This window comes from Phoenix dactylifera, chromosome 12 (genome assembly GCF_009389715.1).
Source record: "Phoenix dactylifera cultivar Barhee BC4 chromosome 12, palm_55x_up_171113_PBpolish2nd_filt_p, whole genome shotgun sequence".
Taxonomy (NCBI): Eukaryota; Viridiplantae; Streptophyta; class Magnoliopsida; order Arecales; family Arecaceae; genus Phoenix; species Phoenix dactylifera.
In genome coordinates, this window is record NC_052403.1 from 2,164,533 (window position 1) to 2,191,514 (window position 26,982).

The 26,982-nt window shown below is 37.4% G+C and overlaps 2 protein-coding genes across 2 annotated transcripts; one reads left to right on the forward strand and one right to left on the reverse strand.

Annotated features, from left to right (window-relative positions):
- Nucleotides 1–633: 633 nt before the first annotated feature.
- On the reverse strand, nucleotides 634–14,701 carry LOC103709920 (RNA-binding protein Y14A-like). The gene is made up of 4 exons (XM_008795455.4): nucleotides 14,341–14,701; nucleotides 5,495–5,631; nucleotides 2,372–2,517; nucleotides 634–1,028 (listed from the first exon to the last, which is right to left on the reverse strand). Exons 1-4 carry the CDS (start codon nucleotides 14,618–14,620, stop codon nucleotides 980–982), a joined length of 612 nt encoding a protein of 203 aa, XP_008793677.1. The 5' UTR covers nucleotides 14,621–14,701; the 3' UTR covers nucleotides 634–979.
- Nucleotides 14,702–19,988: 5,287 nt separating this feature from the next.
- On the forward strand, nucleotides 19,989–22,717 carry LOC103709936 (transcription factor MUTE-like). Its single transcript, XM_008795471.4, has 3 exons — nucleotides 19,989–20,130; nucleotides 21,150–21,542; nucleotides 22,495–22,717. The coding sequence occupies exons 1-3, from the start codon at nucleotides 20,035–20,037 to the stop codon at nucleotides 22,573–22,575; spliced, it is 570 nt and encodes a 189-aa protein (XP_008793693.1). The 5' UTR covers nucleotides 19,989–20,034; the 3' UTR covers nucleotides 22,576–22,717.
- Nucleotides 22,718–26,982: the final 4,265 nt, after the last annotated feature.

Here is a 26,982-nt window from a genome sequence, read left to right on the forward strand (position 1 = left end):
CTACTGGATCAGGACTAATATAACCAGTAATGTCTTATTTGTATATTGGCTATTGTGACTGGTAAACTGCAACCCAAAACAAATACTTGTGTTTGGTGATTTGAACCATCTATAATACTCAATGCGTACCTGTTGACAATCACGTAATAATTAAGATAAGGAAACCGGATATGTTTGCTGAAAATGACATTATTTATTGCCAATAATGAAAATTATTCAAACAGAAAACTTTCTGATTGATCACACCAAAACCATATGTACGAACTAGTACAAATATGATCAGCAGCTAAAAGAGGTATAGTTAGGAATCCATAGATTAATGCACATCAATTACCGATATCTTTCTCCAAGAAAAAGGTATTTACAAACATTGAGAATGAACAAAGGCTATGGGTACTGGGTAGGCTGGACCAGACCTGACTGTTTTAACAAACACGAATCTATTCTAAGAGTCCCGCCAACATGCACTACATTGTCATCAAGCAGCAAACTGAAAAAGCCACAGTTTGCACGGTAGGAAGCCTTGAGTCTCATTCTGGTTTATGTGCATTCTGATGAACCAGAAAGCCATAGTATCACAGCACATCTTTCGAACCAGCATCTTGAAATTTGAATGGCCTATATTACATCACATATCATAAAATTTTGAAGAGTCCATCTCTGCATTTCCAGAATAGCAAAAGATCGTTCGATATTGTACAGACAGGGCACTGGTTAACAAAGACCTTCAATTAACTACATCATCAGAATAAAACAGCTCCCAAAATCCATACATTGTTTAAGATGACACAAAAGAGAAGCCAAAGAACAAGGGCAACAACTATAACTGTCAGTTGATGAAGCATACGGATGATCCTCAATCCAAGTAATATGTATCAAAAGGTGTGTTGGCATTAAACAGACCAAAAAAACAACTGATCTCCAAATCCCAGATCTGAAAACACCATAGTCTCACTTGAGTTTGATAGATTAATATAGTTCAATATCTCCGCCTAGGTGGGCTTCTTGAACGGTGAGCACGTGGTGATCTGCAGAGGATTGGCGAGAAAATGTCACACTACACAGAACAGTACTGTATTTTACTGATAAACATTTGGAATTATATTAGCATGCAGCAACAGGAAATTAATAGATAACTTGAATTGAGAATATATTGAAAGAAAGAAAGAAATCGTGTTATCGGTGATGGCTTTAAACAGAATGAGGACCAGTTTCTGGAGATCCCAATGACTATAAAACCAGGGTCCACCAGCATCATCAATAATAGCAAACATTTGGGCAACTAAAAAGTCAATATAGTCAGCAAGGAAATCAAGCTATACTCTCAGATGAATTCCATGCATATATGATGTATATTTGATCCAATGAGGGCCCGAAAAATTGATGACCACACAAGGTCGGTGAAACTGTCCCGAACCGGACGGTTCCGGCCATACCAAGCTGTCCCGGCGGCGGATCGGGACGGTTCCGACAATGAAAACAAAATCCGTCGCTAGAGGGGGAGAAAGAGAAGGAAAGAGAGGAAAAGAGAGAGCGAGCGAAGGATGGAGGGGGAAGGAGAGGGAGAGGAAGAAGGAGAGGGAGGTGGAGGCCGGCGAGCTGCACAGAGGGCCGACGGAGGCCGGCGAGCCGCGTGGAGGAGGCTTCTCCGAGCTCCACGGCCGAGTCCCCTATTTCGTTCGAAATAGGGTCCGGCCGGTTTTTTAATTTCGCGATATTTAAATGAAGTCAGCAAGCGATTTACCGGCTACACTTAAAAGTTGCAAAAATAAAAAAGCGATTGGATCCCTTGTTTCGTTCTTGCCGACTTCACTTAAAAGTTGCAAAAATAGAAAAAAAATTGTCGGACCCCTGATTCAAACGAACTAGGAGACCCGGCCGCGGGCCCTTCTCCGCCTCCTCCGCCCGGGTCGCCGGCCTCCGCCGACCCTCCTCTCTACCTCCCTCTCTCCCCCTTCTCTCACTCATTTTCCCTCTCCTGTTCGCCTTCTCCCCAGCCTCCTCTACTGTGTTGGTGCCATGCGGGCCTGTACCGACAACCGGGTCCGGTGCCCGGTACCGGCACGGTAAACATTGTGACTGCATCTAATGTACTTTTTCACTTGACGTGTGATCAACAAGCTAGGAGCATTTAGGAGCCTAAAGATGATTCTTCGATCATGTGAACAACAAAACAGGAGCCTAAACAAAGAGTACTCCCAATAAGGCTTAGAACATTTAGAGCATATAGATGTCTCAGAACAAACATTGATCAGATTAACCGTACAAGCATATGAATGCAAAACAGTCTCTAAATACTGATGCAGAAACTAAAGTAAAGCTCCAAAGAGACCACTAGGCTGATAACAAGGATAAGTATATAGAATTCTACCTCCTCCTTGCATTTCTGCGCTTGAATGGGCCATTGCTAAATGCCCAGTCAACGTAAATAGTTTGTGTAAGAAGCTCAGTTCCATTCAGCGCTGCAATTGCATCTTGTGCTTCCTCGAATGTCTCATATTCAATGAGCGCATACCCCTATCTCACAAAAAGTTTGAAGACGTAAATAAAAGTGGTAACTATAGAAGAAAAAAATACAGAAATTACTCAATGCATAATTTGAAATTACTTAATGAAGAGGTTGGGCATTGAGTATATGCTCCTCCAATATCATGCTTTCAGATTAATTGTAAAAATACAGGTGGTTTTTCCTGTGCCTTATCAATACAAATTTTGCAATTAGTGTAGTTAGATCATAAGACATAATACATGAAGTATTAAGATCTTGACTTTTATTTTTATTTTCTGAAAAGCGTATATACTGGGGAATCACAAAAATGAAGAAGTCTATGCAGAGTATTGGTAAGGGATAAAAGATGCAAATGTAGAATCTCTTGTATTGACCGGTAGAACAACCCTTCACTATACTATCACAAGTTATGATGAACTCTGCATTATCAACAATATCTTGTGCATGGGTCTGTATGGTTACAGTTATATGAAGTGCTTATGGAGAGTTTTCCGGAAGCTAATTAACAGAAAGTGAGTTATCCTTTCAGGTATCTAGCTCAACGAAAGTAAGATTAAAGAACTGTCAAGCAAATTTAGTCAAACACAGCAATAGCTAAAAGATGGTCATTGTTACTCCATAACTTTAGAATTTGTACATCTACCCAAGATGAATGAACGCATATTGAACATAAAAAGTGATTCCAAATTTTTCTAAGAGGAATCAAGAAATCACTAGTCACATTTGAAGTGAAAGCTCAACAATATATAAACAAATGAATACACACAATACATACATATATATATATATATATATGTTAAAAATAGTGAATTGCGGTCTTTAGGTATGTCAAATCTGCCCACAGGTGGAAAATTTATTTGTTAGCACGGGAAAATTAATTATATGATTATTAAAGGTAGGCAGTTTTCGAAAACTTATCTGCCCTTATCTTCCTCATTCCTCAAACTCCCCTTATATATAAGAAAGAGACATCTTGCCATCGAGGTCAATTATTTGCATAACTCCTTGATCTTATATATTTCCAAATGTTATCCTTCCAAAGAGATTCAAATTGTTATAGAATATTTTTTTCTAACATGTATATCAAAGTGCATGTACACAAATATATATAAAATTCCATCTACATGACAAAACCAGACCCAATAAATCAAAAGTTCCATTCTTTTCATCTTAATAAGTTAAAAATATCCCAAGTTAACTTCTCAAATACTCTACCACAAATCATTGCAGATGCCAATGAACAATGGATGGTACTAGCTAAAGTGCAATCCCCTCTTTATCTTCAGATATAAATTGACCCCAGTGCCACAATAACATTAAATGTCATCCTTGTAAGCACTTCCTATATTTGTTTTTCTGCAACACAGAAAGGTAGTGCTCTCCACTAAAAATGAAGATCTTCGGAAGCTAACATATGTTTGCACAAAGTAGGTTCAATTCAAATACGAAGTAATGGTTGTTAGAACTTGGCAAGAAAAAAAATTGAAAAACAGTTAGGTTTAAGCCAAAAGGTTCAAATCGACTGATTTTACATTTGAACCTAACGATGAGATACTTTAGCAAACCTTGTATTTTAATATATGACGTGTAGTATCTTTAAATTGTTGTTCAGGGACATAAAAACAAAACATTTGAATATGCAACATCCCTTGCCCCTCATTACTGGGAATGATCTTTGTATCCCCCACCAAATTCCAAAGAAAAGCTTCTGTTTTATAACAAATGGGTCTTGATTAATACTTCCATCCTTATCCTTATGAAAGATTTAAACAGGGAAGGAATGGTTCATGAGACACAACCTGCGTGGGTAAGTGAAACCAGACCACATTAAACATGATCATTAGGATACTTAACCTAGGCTTACAAGGCAAAAAAGAGATTTGACAACCAACAAGTTGTGTCCTGCTGCAATAGGCACAGACATGATTCTACGGATTAGGGTTCAACATCATCGCCAAGGACAAATGGATCAATGATTCATCAATGTCAATGAAGAATCAAGCAGAATATATGAGAGATATTAAATAGTCATGGTTAGTGGTAATCATGTTATAAAAATAGGTGCAATGGAAGCATGGTTGAGTTTTTATGACATAACCTTCTTGTTCAGAATGAAAAGATGCAGTTGTACAATCATATGCTCCATTTTTTTGTCAAGATGATGGAGCTAATATTAAAATAAAATGCTATTTGAGCAATTTTTAGTATTTTTCCCCTAAAAATAGTGAAATGTGTTTTCAGGTAACTAATAATTTAATAGTAAATCAATAGACTTGCCTCCAAACCAATTGAAAATTTAATATTGTATAGGGAATCCATGACTAATGTCTCATCATTTTAGAGTCATGGTGTTAATTTCAATGAAATTAAAAATAATAGTATTTTTAATTAAGTTCCTTTGTAATTAATATTGTTGTCCATGACCTATGAGGATTTTAAGGTGGATGATAAGAAAAACTAGGAAGGACATAGTGAGAAAACAGATGTACTAGAGAGACTGTAGAAATTATACCAATGGAAGAAAAAAGTGAAGGCTAAGCAACCAAGACAGTGTGAGCATGTAAAGCAAAAAAATAGAGAACGCTAGTAAGAGGTATTAGAACATATGCAAAGGACCTGGTCATAGGAAGCAGAGTCATTAAGGTAATACGGATGGACATTGTGGGAACGCACATGAGAAAGCTTCCATAAAAAAAAAAAAAACTAGCCCTAAGTAGGAGTAATTAGTGAATGAGCATTCATGAAATGACCTCAAATAGCTGGAGCAAGACTCAAAGGTTATGGATATTGGTAAAATTTCAATATCCAAGATTGCCCTTACAGGAGAATAAAACATTATAAGAAACAATACAAGAACCGATTGCTCAAGTGAGAAGAGTCCTCAAGTTTTAGGATTGGAAGGAGATGTCACCGTCTTGGCAGGTGAGACCATTACGATCCTTTTAAAATCCTTTTAAGCTATTAGAATGGAAGTAGCTAATTTACCTTGACAAATCCAGTACGACGGTCTAGGTTTAGATGCAAATTCTTGATCTGCCCAAATTCACGAAAAGCATTATGGAGATCGTCTTCTTGAGCCTCTTCATGAACTCCAGTGACCAGTACAATCCATCCCTCAATAGCTGTACAAATTACAAAACAAAAATGACAAACATATGAAAGCCCAGTAACAAAAGTAAAAAAAATCAGCACTTTTGATGACTCAGTCGGCATATATGCATCCTTAATATATCAAGAGCAAGATAAACTTTCTTGCAGAAAGCTACTAAAATCTTTTAATGAGTTAATCATAATATATCATACTGAAATTCAGAAAGATGCATAAGCATGTGGAAAATGGACAAAAAATATGAGCTTGAATAGAAATATCATGTCATGAAACTCAGCGAAGCACAGCACAAAAGAAATTATTCATAATATCATGTAAATTATAAGAATAAACCTTAAAAGAATAAGAATGATAGGATTGCTATGGAAAATTATAGAAATCTAGAAAAAGGCAGGAAATAGGCAGAAAGATGTAGATTAATTTCTCTTAAGCTTTGCTTTTTCCTATTCCGGATATGCATCTGCATGAAAGGAGTACAAGGATAAAACTCATGATGCAATGTCTACAACATAGAATAACTAATCATACAGAAAATGAAAATGGACAGCCCAAGAATAGTACAATTTAGTTTCCAAGAAACAAAACTACCATATGGTTTTACCTTAAAACAAGAAATGAAACTACAACTTCCACATTTTTTTCTAAACACAGCATAGAAATACATTACAAATTTTATCAGATTGAAGCACTTCAAAAAAAAAATATGACAACATGCCAATAAAAAATGTTCTTCATTTGCATTTGCACTACTTTATTCTATAAAAAAATAATTTGATCAATATAGTAAGGCTTGTTCTAAACTTGCCACCCCAAGGGAGAATCAGAGAGTTCCTCAAATGAAGAAACGTGATCAACAGATTAGACCACAACAAAATGAGGGAACAAAACTTGGCAGTGATATCTTGCAACAACATTCTATATCAAATGCATAGTAAATAAAATTGCCTCATATTATTTCAACACTTCATGCGATCAAAACCTCACAACAAGATGTTTTCACTATGTTTGATCTTTCCTCTAAAATGTCAATCACTCATATTTCCCTAGCATTGTTTTTACCATGCAACATGGAACTCTAATATGTCAATGACTCATTTTCCGTACAATGCATCTTTTCAAAAAAAATGGCGTTTAATCATGTATCATTTTTTCTTCTTATGGAAACTGTTAACAAATATAAAAAAATCGTATACTAGTATTAACACAACCACTTGCTGGCAACACATCAACCTTCTCCCCCCCCCCCCCAAAAAAAAAAAAGCTGCTGCCATCACAATGTTATGAAGCCATGTAATACCTCTTCTTTGAGGCACCAGGCATGAATGTTTACTTGCTTTGGAAAGGAAGAGGACCAACTTTACCGACACATAAGTACAGTCAGCACAACAGAAATTCATCAAAAACTTGTGTGCTTGCATTGTCTATAATTTTTGAGAACTGGGATGGGCCCGCATGGCCAAAAATCCAGCTGAAAGCAGGATCAAACACAGTTCACATTAGCTATATCAATGACATAAAGTAAAGGAGAGGTGAAAAAGTGGAAAGAGGGGGGCTTTACAGCACTTTTAGGCCTAAGACTTATACAGTACTAAAATGTATAATACGAAGAGAAGCAATCAGCTTTAACACTCTCCTTCAATAGCTTCTCAAAGCAAATGATGACTCCAAAAATTGTCTGTCGTGAAAACACTTCTTCCATCATGAAAATCTTCCCACTTAATAAAATTACTACCACTCAATTAAGCTAAGTAAACCAGGATCTACCGAACCAGGCAGAACCGGCCGAACAGCCCGGTTCAGGCAGTACCGAGCTGACCCGGTGCAAAATCGGGTCGATTTGGTATTTCCATTCGGTTCCAGCCCCTACCGATTGGAACCCCTATTGGACCGGTTGGAGCCGGTCCTTTACTGGCCAGTTCGATGACGACTCAGTGCGAACCGGTCCTTTACTGGGATGGGCCCGCATGGCAAAAAATTCAGCTGAAAGCAAGATCAAACACAGTTCACATTAGCTATATCAATGACATAAAGTAAAGGAGGAGTGAAAAAGTGGAAAGAGAGGGGCTTTACAGCACTTTTAGGCCTAAGACTTATACAGTACTAAAATGTATAATACGAAGAGAAGAAATCAGCTTTAACACTCTCCTTCAATAGCTTCTCAAAGCAAATTATGACTCCAAAAATTGTCTGTCGTGAAATCACTTCTTCCATCATGAAAATCTTCCCACTTAATAAAATTACTACCACTCAATTAAGCTGAGTAAACCAGGGTCTGCCGAACCAGACCGAACCGGCCGAACCGCCCGATTCAGGCAGTACCGAGCTAACCCGGTGCAAATCGGGTCGATTCGGTATTTCCATTCGGTTCCAGCCCCTACCGATTGGAACCCCTATTGGACCGGTTGGAACCGGTCCTTTCCTGGCCAGTTCGATGACGACTCAGTGCGAACCGGCCGGTTTCGAACCGGGTTGCCTGTGGCATTATTGCCCCAGTGCCGGCATTGGGAACGCCTCTTCATTTTTCCTAATATAGATGGAGAACCAACAATAAAAGCATGTGCTAATCGGCAACTGATTATACTATTACAAGGAATAGAAAAGATATGTCAACGGGACATTTGGAATGCTAACTATGAGAAATCATCAGGAAAACAAAAATTCTCAAGTTTTAGCAAGTTCAAGTCAATGTCGTGCATGAGTTTCAGCACCACTATTGATCTATGTTGCATAGACATAGACACATGAATCATTCTTTCTAAAAAACTTAAACTCTCATTTGGTCTATACACAAATTTTTATGCACCTCAAGAGAGCTTCAATGTACAATAATTACATTATGGAATGAAAGCTTCACTCATTCAATTATCTAATTTTCATGCTTTTCTAATAAGCCACTTTCATTAATAAGAAAAAAACTCTTTGATTTTTCATAATATAGATGGGGAACCAACAATAAAAGCATGTGCTAATTGGCTACTGATTATACTACAACAAGGAATAGAAAAGAAAAATGTCAACGGGATATTAGGAATGCTAACTATGAGAATCATCAAGAAAACAAAAATTAACGAGTTTTAGCAAGTTCCAAGTTCCAGCCAACGTCGTGCATGATCACTCATGCAAGATATTGATTGTTTGTACTAAGTACATGTTACTTACCATAACTGCAGATCATTTTGTCTTTAAAAAATTTTGGGCCTGTTTGGCATCATTGTTGTTTTTGTTTCCATACCAATTAAAGAAATGTTGCAAGGAGATTGATATTGAAAGATAGCATTTGCAAAAACTCATGATATTCTTGGTTCTATTTCGACTCTTTTTTGAAGGCAATGAATCTTTGCTTGCAAAAGCTCTAAGTATTTTACAAACAGTTTCAAAAAAAACAAAAGGATTTCAATAGACATGTTGTTCAGTCTATTTCATTTTTCTTCTTAGGTTTTTGGAAAACAAAAAACGAAAGCAAAAGCAACATAAAATGGGCTCTTAGTTTCTTGATTTACTATTAACAAAGTAAAATTCCAAACATCTCCTTCTTCTTGTAAGGAATCAACTCTCTAAATTCTTAAAAAACTTAGGTTACTGCAGATATACTAAAGGTATGGCTGCTTCAATTCCACAAGAATCTTAAGATGATAGAGCATTTCCTCTTCTTTCATCCAAAAAGAGAATTACACTAGCAAAGTAAAACACAACCATATTCATCCAACAAAACTTCAACTTCAAGAGATTTCTACAGAATCCATCAGTTTTTTTATATAATTTAGTGTGAAGTGTTCTGATGGGACTCATCAAGAGGAACAACCTAAGTCAAGTATATCAAGTGATCCTTTGCACATTCCAAGTGGGCCTATTACAAGGTCCCGGGCTAAAAGACTTAGAGAAGCTCTGATTGGGCTTGTTCTAAACATATGAGCTAGGCAAGCTTCGAGTGAATCTACAGCTATAAAGCTGGGTTTGAGCAATTCACAAGAAGATTCACAAGAAGTCATCAATGTCATTCAAGTAGAAGATGGGATTTGTTGACGACACTTAGGCCAAATCTACCATAAATGAAGAAGTCTTGCTGAATATCATACATGGGCTGATTCATTTGAACCTGGACTTCATTAATTTGAGCTCAACATGGTGTTTTTATCTTCATTTTGATGCTCCAAGGTTCCTGTCTACCTCATCTCTGCCCTTAGGGCCATTTCTTCTATAACCCCTTCCATGCCTAGCTCCTCTAGGCCGATTTCTACCCATTTCACAATCAGACTCATAATCCTCCTCATTCCCACTTCCTGCTTCATATTTATCATCAAATTCATCCACAGGTATAGGTTCTCACCTTGCAGGTCTTCTAGGATTAGAATTTTTATTAGGCTGCCCTCCTTGTAAATTTGCAATCACCATGTCTTGTCTTGTCGATCCATCCTGTCCCTGAATTCACCGAAAACCACATGTAAACGTTCAAACTGTTGTTGCATGACATTTATCATCAATGCCATATTTTGTGTATCTCCCTAGTTAGATGTGGCTTCATCCCCATGAGACATTGTTAAAGCTGCAAGAAAATGTTAGCGAAAATAAACCTTACACACTCCTTCATGTAGTTACCCTCAAAAGATATCTCTCCACTCTTAGCTTTCTCTTATAGCTCTTTAAAAAACTGATCAACTCAAACAAAGATTTACTCAACCTTGCAAAATTCAATTCAACACTTAACTTTAAGGAACAAAATCAACAACTTTAATCAGGAAGCAATCGATCCCCAAAGAAACAATCAAATTCAATATCACTTGTGCCTGCGATTACAATGGCAAATTCCTTTCTTTTTTCTTTTTCTTTTTTTTTGAATCTGGATATATATACTTTTTTTTGAATCTAGATATATATACTTTTTTTTTTTGGAATCTGGATATATATACTTCTTTTTTTTTGGCTAGATGCTCAGGAATTCAAATGAGAAAACAAAAATTGGAGCTGATGGATAAAGATAGAAACAAGATGAATTAACTCACTTGATGTTTAAGAAGAAAATAGACGAAAGAGTATGATGAACAGATGAAAATAAAGGATAGTAACCTGATTTTAGGGCCGAAGCTCTGATACCAAATGATGCGAACCCACAAGGATTAGATCCTTAGAACCCACGAACAAGATGGTATTCTAACCCCAAAAAATTTAAAACCAAATTTGGGATGATCCACTAGAACCCTTGAATATGATGAAACAAGGACCCAAAGTGCTGAAACGCCATAAAGTTGATCAATCCTTGATAAGTTTAGGCAGTTCAATGAAGAACATAAGAGAAAGCTTCTCTCAAATCTGAAATTCAGAACAAACTCATTGTTTTTCATTCTTTACATGACCTAAAATATAAATACTACTCTTGGAACACCCCTCCAAGCATGGGAAACACAAAGTATTAATTAACTACCTTGGAACACCCCTCCAAGCATGGAAAACACAAAGCATTAATTAACTACCTTGGAATATTCCTTCAAGCATGGAAAACACAAAGCATTAATCAACTATCTTGGAACATCCCTCCAAGCATGGAAAAGACAAAGCAACTAATGAGAAGTTTCAAATGATGAAAAGTCTTCATAAATTCGTGCAACCCATTAAATGAAGATAAAAACACCATGTTGAGCTCAAATTAATGAAGTCCAGGTTCAAATGAATTAGCCCATGTATGATATTCAGCATTTATGGTAGATTTGGCCTAAGTGTCGTCAACAAATCCCATCTTCTACTTGAATGACATTGATGACTTCTTGTGAATCTTCTTGTGAATTGCTCAAGCCCAACTTTATAGCTGTAGATCCACTCGAAGCTTGCCTAGCCCATATGTTTAGAACAAGCCCAATCAGAGCTTCTGTAAGTCTTTTAGCCTGGGACCTTGTAAAGGCCCACTTGGAATGTTCAAGGAAAGTTGAACAAAAGGCATGCTCGATGGCTGGAATTTATTGAAACCTTCCCGTACATCATCAAATACAAGCAAGGTAAGGAGAATATAGTTGCAGACGCCTTATCCCGAAGGTATGTTCTTCTTACTTCTCTAAATGCAAAGTTGCTTGGTTTTGAGTATGTCAAGGAATTGTATGCCAATGATCATGACTTTGCTGATGTGTTTGTTGCTTGTGAAAAGGGAGCATTTGGTAAATTTTATAGAGTTGATGGGTATTTGTTCAAGGAAAATAAGTTGTGTATCTCAATGCTCTATGCGTGAGCTTGTCAAAAAATCACATGGGGGAGGGTTAATGGGGCACTTTGGTGTCAAAAAGACCTTAGCAGTCTTGTTTGAACATATCTTTTGGCCTAGAATGCGACGTGATGTAGAACGAATCTGTGATAGATGTATCACTTGTAAGAAGGCTAAATCCAGGGTCTTACCACATGGGCTTTATACACCTTTGCCTGTACCTAGTGAACCATGGGTAGACATCTCATTGGACTTTATTCTGGGGCTGCCTAGATCAAAGAAAGGTAAGGATTCAATATTTGTGGTAGTTGATAGGTTTTCTAAAATGGCTAATTTTATTCCTTGCCATAAAATTGATGATGCCACCCATATTGCTGATTTGTTCTTCAAGGAAATTGTGAGACTTCACAGTGTCCCTAAAAGTATTGTTTCTGATAGGAATGTAAAGTTTCTTAGTTACTTTTGGAAGGTCTTGTGGGGAAAGCTTGGTACTAAGTTGTTATTTTCTACAGCTTATCATCCATAGACTGACGGTCAAATTGAGGTCGTTAATCGAACTTTAACTCAATTGCTTCGAACTATTATTCAAAAGAATTTGAAGAGTTGGGAAGATTGCTTGCCTTTCATTGAGTTTGCATATAATAGAACTGTGCATTCATCTATTGCATATTCACCTTTTGAGATAGTTTATGGTTTTAATCCACTAACTCCTTTGGATTTGCTACCTTTACTATTGATGCAAGAGTTAGCCTTGATGGGAAGAAGAAAGCTGAAATGGTGATGCAACTTCATGAACGTGTTAAACAGCACATTGAGAAGAAAAATGATCAATATGCATCTAAGGCTAACAAAGGACAAAAGCAGGTTGTTTTTGAGCCAGGTGATTGGGTGTGGGTGCATATAAGAAAGAAGAGGTTTCCAGTACAAAGAAAGTGCAAACTGCATCCTAGAGGGGATGGTCCATTTCAAGTTCTTGAGAAGATCAATGACATTAGTGCTACATTCAATGTTGCTGATCTTTCTCCCTTTGATGTAGGTGATGATTCGAGGACGAATCTTTTTGAGGAAAGGGGGAATGATGCGACTCATCAAGAGGAACAAGCTGAGTCAAGTATATCAAGTGATCCTTTGCATATTCCAAGTAGGCCTATTACAAGGTCCCAGGCTAAAAGACTTAGAGAAGCTCTAATTGGACTTGTTCTAAATATATGGGCTAGGCAAGCTTCGAGTGGATCTACAGCTATAAAGTTGGGCTTGAGCAATTCACAAGAAGTCATCAATGTCATTCAAATAGAAGATGGGAGCTGTTGATGACACTTAGGCCAAATCTACCATAAATGAAGAAGTCTTGCTGACTTCATTAATTTGAGCTCAACATGGTATTTTTATCTTCATTTAATGGGCTGCACGAATTTATGAAGACTTTTCATCATTTGAAACTTCTCATTAGTTGCTTTGTCTTTTCCATGCTTGGAGGGATGTTCCAAGATAGTTAATTAATGCTTGGTGTTTTCCATGCTTGGAGGGATATTCCAAGGTAGTTAATTAATGCTTTATGTTTTCCATGCTTGGAGGGGTGTTCCAAGGTAGTTAATTAATGCTTTGTGTTTTCCATGCTTGGAGGGGTGTTCCAAGACTAGTATTTATATTTGAGATCATGTAAAGAATGGAAAACAATGAGTTTGTTCTGAATTTCAGATTTAGAGAAGTTTTCTCTTATGTTCTTCATTGAATTGCCTAAACTTATCAAGGATTGATCAACCTTGTGGCGTTTCAGCACTTTGGGTCCTTGTTTCATCATATTCAAGGGTTCTAGTGGATCATCCCAAATTTGGTTTTAACTTTCTTGGGGTTAGAATACCATCTTGATCGTGGGTTCTAAGGATCTAATCCTTGTGGGTTCGCATCATGTTCCTTCCAAATTGTTTAATTCCATAAAGAAACCTAATGCACAACAGCCATGGCCAACTAACATCAACAAAAAGATGGTCAAGGCAAATTTTGTCATTCATAACACTTCTTTAGTTTTAGGCATTGTTCCCAAACATCAGAGCATAACATACCACAATTTTTCAACGCAATGATTAGAAACCAATATTATCAACTGAAATGAGTTAATATCAATTCTTGAGGGCACAATGTTATTCTTACTCTCATTTGTTGCTACAAAGCATCAAAACAAGCAATCTTTGATATTTCAACTGCTAAGTAAGTCGCACGGAAACCTCACAGAAAAAGTATCGGCTTAAATCTCCTATATAGTTGAATGCTACTTTCACTTCTCAGGATCAGTCCAAGCCTACCCCTTTAAAACTGGGAACAAAAGCCAAGGGAATGCAGACTCCCTATCGCTAAAAGATCTATAAGAAAAGGCCGAACCAGAAAACCTAACCATACTAATCTAAAGGCGCCCAAATCCAGAGTGAAAGATGTCGGCCGTGTCAACATAGCAACATGATTTAGAAACCCTAGAACGATTCCACCTAGAAAACCCTAGAAATCAGAGAGAAAAAAGATCAAGGGAAGAGGACTGACATCGTTGGGGGCCGGGGCCGCCGTCGGAGTCGAGCGACTCAAAGTCCCTGCCGGCGAAGCGGCTGTTGCGCTCCACGGCGGCAGCTTCCTCCCGGAATCCGCGGCCCTTGGTCTTCTTGGCGCCGGCGGAGGGATCACCGCCGGTGATGGTGGACCGGAGCTTAGGCTGGGGAGCGGCGGCGGGGGCGGTGTCGATGTCGGCACCGCCGTCCTCGTCCATGAGATCGTCGTCATCCGGCTCGAAGTCCACCACATCCACGTCCGCCGCGTTCGCCGCCATCGCCGCCCCCTTTCTCTTCCTCTTTCTTTCTCAATACTTGGCAAACAAAAGTGAGAGAATTCTAGCAAAAAAAAACAAAAGTGAGAGAAAGCCAAGAAATGGAACAGCGGCGAAGATATTACTGTTTTTCTATAACTAGAGTGGGTCACGTGCCATACAGACGTTTAGGGCTCGCTTGGTTTGCCGAAAGGGGAGGCGTGAAAGTGTGGCCAAAAAAATTTTGAAAAAAAATAAAAAAAAAACTTTTCATGGTAGAAAAGAAATTATAAATTTAATTTTTATTGGTTGAAAATTGAGATAATTTTTTAAAAATATTTTTAAATTTTTAGATGGAATAAGATAATATTTTTTTATTAAAAGCATAATATATATTTTATAAAAAAATAAATGTTCAACTCAGCATAAACTATTTTAAAATATGCTACTTTGATCAATTAAACGTGCAAAAATTACTTTTTTAGATATTACATATTTAGATACCAGTTTTCTAAAAAAAATATTTTAATAAAAAAATTGTTTTTACAAACCAAACCAATTTTTTTGAAGAAATTCCACATCCAAATGTCTTCTTCTATTTCTATCAAGACTGGCTAGTTGCATAACTGATGGAAACAAAAAGTAATCAGAAAGTGACTTGTTAAAAAATAATTTTTACAACAAATAATGTTATGCAGTTTCATTTGTTTGAAAAGTTAACATTAAAAATTATTATTCTGCACCTTAAACAAAATAATTTATTTTATTATTATTATTATATTTAAATAATTAATTATATTTCTATTATTTCTAATTAACTACATAATACTAGTATTCTTAATCTTTTATAATATGCTAAATATTATTTATCATAATTATATAAATTAATATTATAAAAATAATATTTTTAAAATTTTAAATAATAATTGTTTTACTATTCTGGCTACAAGTTGGGCTCGGGCTCGGATTTCTGGCAGAGTTCAGGCCGGGCCTAGCAACAGCCGATCACAGCCCATAATTTTTTCGGGCCTTATTTTTAAGTCTAAGCATGACTCAGTAGTCTCGGGCGGGCCCAGGGCCCGACCCAAAGCCAACATTTCTAGCCCTACCCACACTTTTGCCCGTTAAAAGTATTCAAATAAGGGATGAGCCCGAAATTTTTGGATGAAGTATTAAGATTCAAGAGGCTACCAGACTAACAAAGAGCAAAACATCTAAAATTCGATTTACTATAATATGAACCAAAATAAAATCATTTACTGATATATGAAAAGAAAAAAGAGAATGAAAAAAAGCAGATGATGAATGAGTTTGTAGTTGAATAAAGAGATACTACACGTCATCTCTATTTATTTATTTATTTATTGCTAGTATCAGAGGAAAGTAAAATCTTATATTTTATTTGATTTTTCTACTCAGAGCTTCACCACAAAAAAAAGACTTAAAAACATACATGACTAGAAAAATAGTCATTCCATTCAAACTCAATCCAATTAGATATTTAAAAACTTAAAATAATTGAGTGATAAGGCAATCATCCTAGGGAGTGGATGGCCCATTTGTTACAGATCTTTTCTATCAAGAAAAAAAATCTATTAGTCATATTATTTGGTAAATGCAATCCCACCTGTACTTGTTATACTAATGCTATTCTCTCTTAAAATGCACCACTTTTACTTGATATACCAATGCTATCTTCTCTTTAAATGCATGCATGTACATGCAGGAAGATAATAGAAAAACTAAGGTACATGCATTTAAGATAGGATTATAAATTCATAAAAATGGCCTGAAGAAGATGGATGATAGGGAAGCACACAAGGTAAGATCAGCTTAAGAAAAAGTTTGTCCCCAGCTCAATCCATACTCTTATGCACTTAGGCCAAGAAAACCATATTTAGTGTGATACGCTTGGCTCGAGCGTAGGCCAACGTCTTGTAGACGAGGAGGTGTGAAAGCTGGATGGCTTAAGTGTGAATGTTAATGGTGGGATAAGTAGGCAAGAGAAAAGGGTTTTGGGCCTCGCAAGATAAAGGAACTTTGACTTGAGATGCCTTGGAGAGTTTAAAATCCAAGCGATGACTTTAATTTATCAGTTTTACACTCTACAATCAATAATATTTTTTTAATATGATATATATATATATATATATATATATATATATATATATATATATATATATATATATAGGGGGCTAACTTTAAATTTTCTCTCTATTTTTATTTTATTTTATTTTATTTGGTACAATGGTAGCTCATCCATGCCGGACAGACTGTTTTTATTTTCAAAAAAAAAAAAGGTTTCCTACTCATATCATAATTTTTCGGAGTCAACTAAAATATTAGAATTTTTTTTAAGGAAAAAGTTAACAGATTCCCTAGGACATCCGTTAAGGTATTGTTGCTGGAAATTGGACCCGGAGGCAGTCTTCGGTTGAGGGAGAGGGAGCTGCGGGTCACCACGGCGGGGCGGCGACCAGTCGGCGGGCGGCGTCCTCCGTCTGGGGTGGCCGGAGAGAGGGAGCAGGGGGTCCTCACGGCGGGGCGGCGATCCGTCAGCGGGCGGCGTCCTCCGTCTGGGTGCCTGCAGACAAACCGGTGGCCGGGCTTTCCGGCGCCGGCCCTCCGACGCTCAAGTCAGGGAGGGGGCAAATAGTGTAAAGAGGAGATAAACAGTGTTTGTAGGGCACGGAATCTCCCAACCCCCTCCTGAGAAGCCAAGGCTCCCTTTTATAGGTGGGGGTCGGTTTACCTGTGATGTAACAGGGCGAGGCCATAGTACGGCTCGGCATGCGGCTCAGGTCGGCGCACGGTCAGGCGAATCATTGTGCTGATATCGGCGGTGAGGGCGTCGTACGACCCGAACCAGCACGCTATCAGGCAAATCATTGCATTGGTGTCGGAGGTATGGCCGAGATCAGAGACTTATCATGGTTGACTAGACTCTGCTGGGCTAACTTGCCGTGGAGAGCTGAGAGTCCGTAGATGACAGGAGCCATGCGCATTAAATGTGGAGTAAGCCGGAGATCCGCATTAATTGTGGAGTAAGCCGGAGATCCGCATTAATTGTTGAGTGAACTGGAGGTTTACAGTAGCCATGCGCAATAAATGCTGAAGCAGCGGCAGGATATGGTCCTCAGTTGGACCTCGGAGGAGTACGGCCGTAGTAGGTGGCTGACAAGGGTAGACCTTGAGCATCAGGATTTTCCTAGGTCGGAGGTCTCGAGGTCGGATGTCTTGAGGTCGGGCGTTCCGAGGTCGGACGCCGACTTTGGCTGTTCAGGGTCGGCAATTGTGCGGCTTCTTGGGGGCATTCGTGTCACTTGGGGGGAAAAATCTTATTCCCCCAACAGGTATAATTTCTATTGACTGATTAGCTATAGTTGAGTAAAAAAATTTTGACAGTGCTTGTGCGTATATATAAAGTTCATTAGGTCCATGATCGTTGATTTGATTCCCATTTTTGGCAACAAATCACACAAGTTGCACTAATATGCCCCATGATAAGAAAGTTGTCCTTGTGCATGTAAGGATCCTTGAAGTATTATTCTAGTTAAATATATCATTTTAGATATTGTTTGGTTTTTAAAAATATGGAAATGAGGAAAAGAACGGTAACGTTATTTCTATTTTTTATTTTTTTAAAAAAACTACTTTGTAGTTTCTAGAAATTGTGGAAGTTAAAAAATTAATTTTTAAAGTATTTAAAATCCAAAAACATTTATGATTGCTGCCTACAACTACCACCACTATTGTCAATCCTACCATCATCGCCGGTTATTGTCATCATCACCACCCTGCTAGCTGCTCTCATTACCACCGTGATCGCTATCGCAATGGTTGCTGCTTCCTTGACCACGACCATTGCTACAACCATTACCATTGCTGTAATCACTACCAAATGCAATTCAAATGGCTATCAAACAAATTTCAGATTTATAATTTTTAAATAAATAGAATTAGAAGCTTGATTTTTATTTTTTATGAAACCTAAAAAATAGAAATAGTACTAAAAATACTATAACTATAATTGTCCTTTCAAAATTGCTCCCGGAAATTTTCTAAAGTCTCTCCATCCCAATCACTAACCTTCTTGTATATTCCTACTAGCAAAACATAAACGCATGCCAATTATAGTTTGATTTTTCGAAACTGATGGATCCCTAGGTCATAATTTTATTTTTTAAAAAAAAAATTTAAGTAATAGTTTAATAGTATATAATCATCAAAATTTGAACTCTGTATCCTTTATAGTAAATGCAAGTTCTTAAAAGGGGTGTATTTCATCTGTGAGCCCCCACCCCCGAGTTTTCTCAATATCAGCTTTGACGACGCTATCTTAAAGGACGACGGGAAGGGAGGAGCAAACTTCGTCATCAGAGGCCCGAGTTCCAGGGTGGTCGCTGCTGGCGGCCATCAGATCTTTGATATCTCTGTGCCAGGTGCAGAGCTGCAGGTGGCTTGGATCAGATTATGCCATGCCAGGTAAGTGTTTCGGGCTACCTCAATCATATTAGAGGGTGACTCAGCCATCGTGATCAGTTGGGTCCAAAAGGCCTGAGCGGTGTGGAAAGGGTACACCCCTTACTTTGAGATATTTGGGATATGGTGAGTGATGTGGTGGCCTTTCAGACTAAACATGTGTATGGAAAGGCCAACGGGGCTGCGGACTGGATGGTGGCGTATGTCACGTGTCACTCAGGAGATATTCTATGGGCAAGAGAGGAGGGATTGCCTAGGATACTGTCTAACTTAGTTTTCGCAGATTCTACTAGATGTATTCATTCACGTAATATATGAAATACCCGTTTTAAGCAAAAAAAAAAAAAAAAAAAAAAAAAGAAGAAGAATAATAAGAAGAGAGAAGCCTGCTAATGAACTCATCATAAACCTGCATGCTTAATTGCTTGCCAGCAGAATCAAGTCTGCTTTCTTATTTCCGAGCCAGTCATTTTTGGCTCATCTACCCATGACTTCAACAAGGACTCGAGCTGGAAGCATGCCAAGGCTGGTGAAGACCCGTGAGAAGGTGAATACGTAATCAATGCAGATAGGCACGAGGTTTAGGTTAGGGGCCAAAAGGCTTGCCTTGCCATAAATTGTGAACGCTTCATTCCTCCCTTGGTATGAATAGAACGGGCCAAAATATGTGACACAGAGATGGGAGCCAAAGAAGACGTCCCGTTTGCAGCCACACGCAGCGAGAGAGAGAGAGAGAGAGGGAGAGAGAAGGAGAGAAGGCGCAGCTCACGGGGGCTCAGCGCAGCCATTAAATGAGAGCACGTAAAGAGCAGCCATTCTAACATTCCTCACACCACCACGGTCTGCATGCATGCGTGTATTTATACGTGAGCAAAGGCAAAGCTAGCAGGAGAAAGGTGGCAAGCAGACAAATAGTGGCCTGTTTGTGAGTTTGGGAAGCAATAAAGGAAAAAAAAATGTCTCATATTGCAGTGGAGAGGAACAGGAGAAGGCAGATGAATGAACATCTCAAGGTGCTGCGCTCGTTGACGCCGAATTTTTACATCAAAAGAGTATGTATCATTTTTTTTTTTTATTCGTGCAAGTTATAATGTAGGCGGTTTTTGGATTCATACACCTTAAGCCATTTTGTTCTCTCTCCTAATAGGAGATATATATAATCTTGTATTTTCAAAACTTGCAGTACTAATAGATACTTGGTCTGAACTAGTATGCAATTTCGTACCATAACGATACTCTTAGTGCTTTTCGCCGTCTTCTACCGTACCATATACTGACACTATAATAGAATGGTACCAATATGGGATATGGTATCGAGACGTTGAATCTTGTTGTATTATTTTATTTCTTTCAATAAAATTTGGTGGCTTCGGCCCTTCCTTCCCTTAAAAAGAAGAGGGGAAAAAAAAGGAATCCGAAAGGTCGTAACCTTGGCATTTGAAATATTATGGTGCAATATACATAGCTTAGGTTTCATTCCATGCATCTGATTGAGGGGAGAAGGGGGAAAATATATAGATGATAAATGACTTCATGATCAGAAAAAGTACATTTAGCTGAGCTCTCATGAACGCATAATGTATAGCACTATGGTCCATTAAGCTTTTTTCTTAGCTGTCCTACTAATTCCTATTTTAGTTGTTGAAACACCACACAATTTATAATAACATGAAAAGGACTTGGAGAGTGTATTGAAAGCTGCAAGAGAGAGTGCAATAATGCATATTCGTTAAAAATGCTCAGAATTACTTTCCTAATAATTCCAAATAATTTTCAGAGGATTAAGGTATCTATATCCAAGTGGCAGTCTGTTAATCATGAATAAATTATGTTTTTGCATTAGTAGTTTTTCTTTCTAAAGGAGAAATATCATTAGAGCTAATGATCAACGACTTGACAATAGTGAGATCAGGTTTATGAAAATTCGAATGTGTTTCTCAAGAACGGGCTTCAACTCTTTCAAAGGGACATCATCTTCTTCACCTAGCAAAGAATAAAGTAGGACTTATTTCTGACAAGATTACTATTGTTTATATCGGTTATCTTTCTTTGTTATTGATCATAATATAAGGGAGACCAAGCATCTATTATTGGAGGAGCCATAGAGTTCATCAAGGAGCTGCAAGAAGTTCTACAGTCGTTGGAGGCCAAGAAAAGAAGGAAGAGCTTAAGCCCTAGTCCAACTCCTAGCCCAAGGCCATTATTGCAATTCACTCCCTCACCACCTTTGAGCAATCCTTATGACTCGGACGTCGTTAAGGAACTTGGGGCATGCTGCAACTCACCAGTTGCAGATGTGGAGGCAAAAATCTCAGGTTCAAATGTTCTTTTGCGAACCCTTTCCAAGCGCATTCCCGGTCAAGTCATCAAGATAATAGCTGTGTTAGAGAGATTGGCCTTCGAAATCCTCCATCTCAACATAAGCAGCATGGAAGACACTGTACTCTACTCCTTTGTCATTAAGGTACAAGAGATCCATTATACTTTTTAATCTGTTGTTTGATGAGTGCGTCTTCGCATTTAATAAACTTACAAATGAGCATAATATCTTTCACTCAATCATAAAATATCACCATGTTTAGGAAGAAAAAAGAAAAGAAAAGAAAAGGATAGCTTAGGAGAGAGAAAGCACACTTTGTCTAACTCGCTTTTTTTTTTCCAGTAAATCGCCTTGTTAAATCAGTTTATAACAAATTTACATATGTAAAAATCGAAAAAGTGCCATCTTCGTTTGCTAGGCCTCCAACGATACTTTGAAAAGCGTCATCTTAGAGAAAGATTAGGCCAAAGATAATTAGGCCTCTGATGGCATTTTCTAAAGCGTCGCAGTAGCGCACTAGTGCTTCCGACAACGCTTTCTAAAGCGTCGTCTTAGATAAAGAATAATGGAATGGCTTTCGACAACGCTTTTAAGCGTCGTAGGATTCCGACGATATGCATTATCTTATAAGCGTCGTCTAATCTGAATCTTTTCTAACGCTATTAAAAAGCGTCCGCAAATTTTGGTATGGTGGCTAAATTGCCGACACTTTTTTCTTGCTTCGGCAGTTAAGAATCGAAAAAATTCATTTTTGCTATAGTATGATAAGTTAAAAGAAATACATGTCACAACCGTCAATATACCCCAGCCACTTTAGGCACACCATGTTATATTTTTATAATATTACTAATACATGAAATGAAATACTAATATGTGAAATATCTTTTTGAGATAATGATTCCTTTTTCTTAAAAACAAACTTTTTTTTTTCTTTCTGCACCACCTGCAAGGTTACAAGCAAAGGGGCCCCAAGACAATTAATTTTTAAAGTGGAGAAAACTACATTTTTAGATTTTAAATGCTATTGATGGTGTATTTTATGGAGAACTTAAATCTAGTCGAACTTATTTATGTTTTTCACTTATTGAATCTGCAGATTGGATTTGACTGCCAACTTAGTGTGGAGGAATTAGCTCACGAAGTCCAACAGAGCTTCTATCAGGATATTACATATTAAAACAAATGGTATTTGTTTCGGTTGCAAATATGAAGATCTATAGGTGTGCTACATATAAAATTGTTTAATTTTGTGAAGTCAAGTCAAAATCTGTAATCGATCTTATCACTTAGACTCGTGATAGCCGTAAAAATTAATAGTTATGTTGCATTGTCTGAGGAAATGCTAATTAAGCACTATTTTTTGAAATAAACTAAAGTTGTCACCTTCTAGCCAAAAATTAAATGGTTTTGTTGTTTTCTTTTCTTAAAGAAATGAAATGGAATGGTGTCTTTCTTTCTTTTCTTTTTTCTTTTTTGCTAAAAAACAAAAGAGAAGAGGGGGGTGAGGAGAATCTCACCCGCGTAGCAACCCTCACTAGGCCCCCCTCTGTTGGAGAATGTTCGATGCGGGTGGACAAATTTTACTCATACCTTTCCTTACCTATGGAGAACCCACGTATGAGTACGTCACATCAGCACCACCTAAGCATCCGATAGATCAGATAGCGACTCCACCGGGTAAATCAGGTGGGGGGCATTCGGTCTCCACATTTAATCGATACCCGTACATTTCGAATATGGGCCACTCCGGTAAAATCAAAGCTTCATTCCCACCGTGCTACCACCTCGATGGTATGAAATGTCAGCTAAGTTTTGTTGACTTCTGTCTTTTCAGTAATTTATTACCTCTTCTTCGATTTTACTTTGCTTGCAACAATTACAAACTAAAGGATGAAACCTAGTGCCAAATTTAACAATCTTAAGAGCCAATGTTCTCAAAATTTTTAGTTCCTCTCCGAAAAGCAATTTTCATCATTTCCGCATTTTAGGAGAAAACTAATTTCTCAAGAAAACTAAAGACCGCACTTATCATTTTTGCATGTATACCAGTACTAGCCTTCTACATATTTCTCATTGTATTACAGCAGCCATGAAGCAAATAAAGCTATCCACCAAGGCACCAATGAGATGATGGTTGGAGAGAAAGGAGGTTGCCTAAAAGAAACATAACGAATAACTTTCTATCTTCAAAAAGTTCTATTTGAACTTGATGCAGCTTATCCTCTCATTGCATGGACACAGACATATTTCCCACTTCCTTCTCAAGTTCCCAGGGTTTGAGGCAAGAATCCATGGACAAAATTCAGGAACGTGGACCGCTTCGCTTCTTGAATTGATTTTGACTTACAAATAATAATCCATTCACGGCAGATGAATGCAAGGTGATTGTGATACGCTGATACTGCTCAATTAGTTTGTGAAATAGGCCCATAGTTTGAAAAGAGATGGTCCCTTGTGGTCCAGCTGAAATACCTGGATTTTAGAACCCGAGGTTTTGGTCATATGGATCTGACCAAAACCTTGAATAATGTTGGTCCCAAAGAGTTTGGTTGTTCAACCTTTCCAAAGGGTTCTCACTAGAAGAGTGGCTTTTGTTTATCTTGGTTGGTTTAGGTGATCAGCATCTGTAGAGTTGCCTTGTGAATGAAGGAGACAGTAGAAACTCAACTACACTGTTTTCCAAGTACCATGTAATGATGATTCAATCATGATCTTGAGAAACTTCCAAGCTTAACTAGTAGCTTAAAATCAATGGTAGAGAAATGACTGAAATGAGAGGTGACACAATTGGATCCTCCAATGTACGTACGAGGCCAGCCATGCAACAATGACATATGCAAATCATCTGATTGCACTGTATTATACGAGAGGGGCCACATATGGGTGATTGAAGCACCGATGTGAGCTTAGCTCATGCATGGGGACCTCTCCTGCTATGTTCCAAGGTCATGTGTTCGAATCCTGTGGCGATTGTCATAAGGATTGGAGTTATTGCAAACAAAATGTTATTGGATGCATTCATCATGCAATATATATATATATATATATATATATATATATATATATATATATATATATATATATATATATATATATATATATATATATATATATATATATATATATATATATATATTAGTTGTTGGCATGTTGTATACTCTAGGGTAGTTTGGCCTCATGCCTACAATAGGCTTCATGCTCATAATTTGTCACGAAGTTGAAACCTATAATGATGATCTATGATTTCTAAGTTATTACAAAAAGAATGCGCCCGGACGGATTCGTCACATGATATGTTACTTGTTTTTGGCTTGGTGTTTAGGGGTAATGTGGATTCATGCCCATGATAGGCCAGGATAATTTTGAATCCAGCCTTTTAAGCTTAATAATTGATAAGAAAAAATACATGATTGATGTATGATAAATAAAAAGCCTAGTTCATAATGATGATGATGATTTTTTTTGGCGATCGATAATGATGACTTATTGTTGATGCATTTTACTTCTATCTGATTGCTGGTCTGCTATTTGCCACTGGTTACTATTTGAGAGTCGTTCATTAATGGCTGCTTGTTACTAGTTACTGATTGATAATTACCATTTAAATTTTGTTGATTGGCTTTTTTGGATTGTGCTACTAAAGAGGACTCAAATTCACCATGTGATCAGCTATTACAGTCATGACATAGACCTTAATCTGATTCTTAAGGCCTTCATTGGATTGATTCATTATCCACTGTCATCTTCTAATAAAATCTTCATCACATTCAAGGCCTATTTTGAATGATCGAAAATGATTGAAAATTAGTAAAAAAGTTTGTTAAGGATCATAAGATTATATCTAAAATGATGTAAAAAAATCTAAAAATGCAATATACATAAAATATTGCAATTAGTTAAAGACTAAAACCTACATGCTTTAAAAAAAAAAGCATAAAATTAAGATACAAAAAAAAGATGATATAGAAGCCAATCCAATGCAGAAAACTAAACCATTCTAGAGTTGATGTTGTGAATTGAGAGAAATCCTAGTTAATAGCCTCCTCCAACATTTATAGAGGAAAAGTTGGGTGGTTTTTTTTATCAATAGCTACCATCGAGTAGTTATTTCCAGCAAAAACTACCTTTTGGATAGTTATTTCCTTGCAAGATTAGATCTTGTTCCCAGAAGGTTACTTCCAGATATCTTTTTCTACATAGCGCCACTTGTTCGTCCGTAGAAAAACCATGTATCTTATTCGGATTGTCCCAACAAATGGTAATAAAACAAGTTATAATCTATCAGATAATTAACTGATTAACATTAATTAATTAATCAATTAACAAAGTTCCTGCACAAATAGATAGTCAACACTTTATGTAGTGTAATTGTAATTTATTTTTCTTAGCTAAATGGTCCATTCTCGGGACACCAAATCTCAAAAGGAATTACTAGGCCCTTCCATTGGGTATATATTAGATCTCCACTCACAGAATTGCTCATTGCCCTTCTAAAGTTTCTTAGCCTGATATAAAAAATAATACTTTGGTCCCCAAAATGAATCATGGCTCTTGGACCACATGAAGCAACTACCTACGTATATAGATCATTGAAGCTGCATTTATTTGGAGAATAAAAAAAACTGGAATAGAAATAGTTACTCCTGGCTGAATAGTTGTTTTACAAATTATTCCTATTTTTTTGGATAAAGATGTTTTACTTCAGAAAAAAAAAAATCTTATCCTAAGAGCAAAGACATTTTGTCTTTTCTTGGAATGTTTAATTTAGTAAAAACAAGTTTGATTGGAAAACTATTCTCCCTTAATTTGCTCTTTTTTAAACTCAAGTGACGGAATAAGACTTATTCCAAGTCTTATTCCAGATTCGTTTCTGAACCAAATCCAACACGAGGAATTGAGATGGAAACAAATGAGATGCACTCTTATTTGTTGGAGGCAGGCCATCAGATGTGACAATAATTGAACGCTAATGTAAAGGAGATGAGATGACAATATGGCCTCAACTCTCAAGATGGCATGATAGAATAAAATATTTCTCAAGGTGGCCTTTGTTCAAACCTTGCACCTACTTGTCCCAATGCTCTGAATTGTTGGGCTTTTGCTCGCATTTCTCGGGACTTGTCCAATTAAAGAGTGGAACCAAGATTTCCTTTAGAAGGATAGCCTTTAGAATAATGGTATAATAGCTAAGAGCTGCAAACAATTAGGGGGCAGGCCACTGATGGAATCATGGGAGCAGTGGGAGATGGAGGTAGGTGGCCGCTCGATAGTCCACTCTCCAGTTTGATGAGAGGAGGATTTGGTTATTGAGCTATATTTTTTTAAACCTCTTTTTCGAATCGCATGCATAGATCTTGAAGTGGTTATTGCGCAATCCAACGGTTGATATCATGAAAGAAGATGAATCATTCTTTCCCACCAAAGATACAACCCGAACCTGGCTCTCAATTTTATCAAGGACAGGAGATGTCTGGATATTTAACCAAATTTATGGGCTTACATGGTTCTGGGTCATCTCAAGTAACCAAACTGGCTCATTGGGTTAGTCATATTAATTTGGGTTTAAGCATATATTAATTCGATT

Excerpts from the sequence above, each read along its gene's own strand:
- LOC103709920 (XM_008795455.4), bottom strand. The coding sequence starts at position 14,620 with ATGGCGGCGAACGCGGCGGACGTGGATGTGGTGGACTTCGAGCCGGAT. Across the intron at positions 5,632-14,340 it reads CGGCCCCGGCCCCCAACGAT|CTATTGAGGGATGGATTGTA; the intron begins GTCAGTCCTCTT and ends TAATTTGTACAG. Across the intron at positions 1,029-2,371 it reads CGCAGAAATGCAAGGAGGAG|ATCACCACGTGCTCACCGTT; the intron begins GTAGAATTCTAT and ends AATCCTCTGCAG.
- LOC103709936 (XM_008795471.4), top strand. The coding sequence starts at position 20,035 with ATGTCTCATATTGCAGTGGAGAGGAACAGGAGAAGGCAGATGAATGAA. Across the intron at positions 20,131-21,149 it reads CGAATTTTTACATCAAAAGA|GGAGACCAAGCATCTATTAT; the intron begins GTATGTATCATT and ends TCATAATATAAG. Across the intron at positions 21,543-22,494 it reads TCTACTCCTTTGTCATTAAG|ATTGGATTTGACTGCCAACT; the intron begins GTACAAGAGATC and ends TTGAATCTGCAG.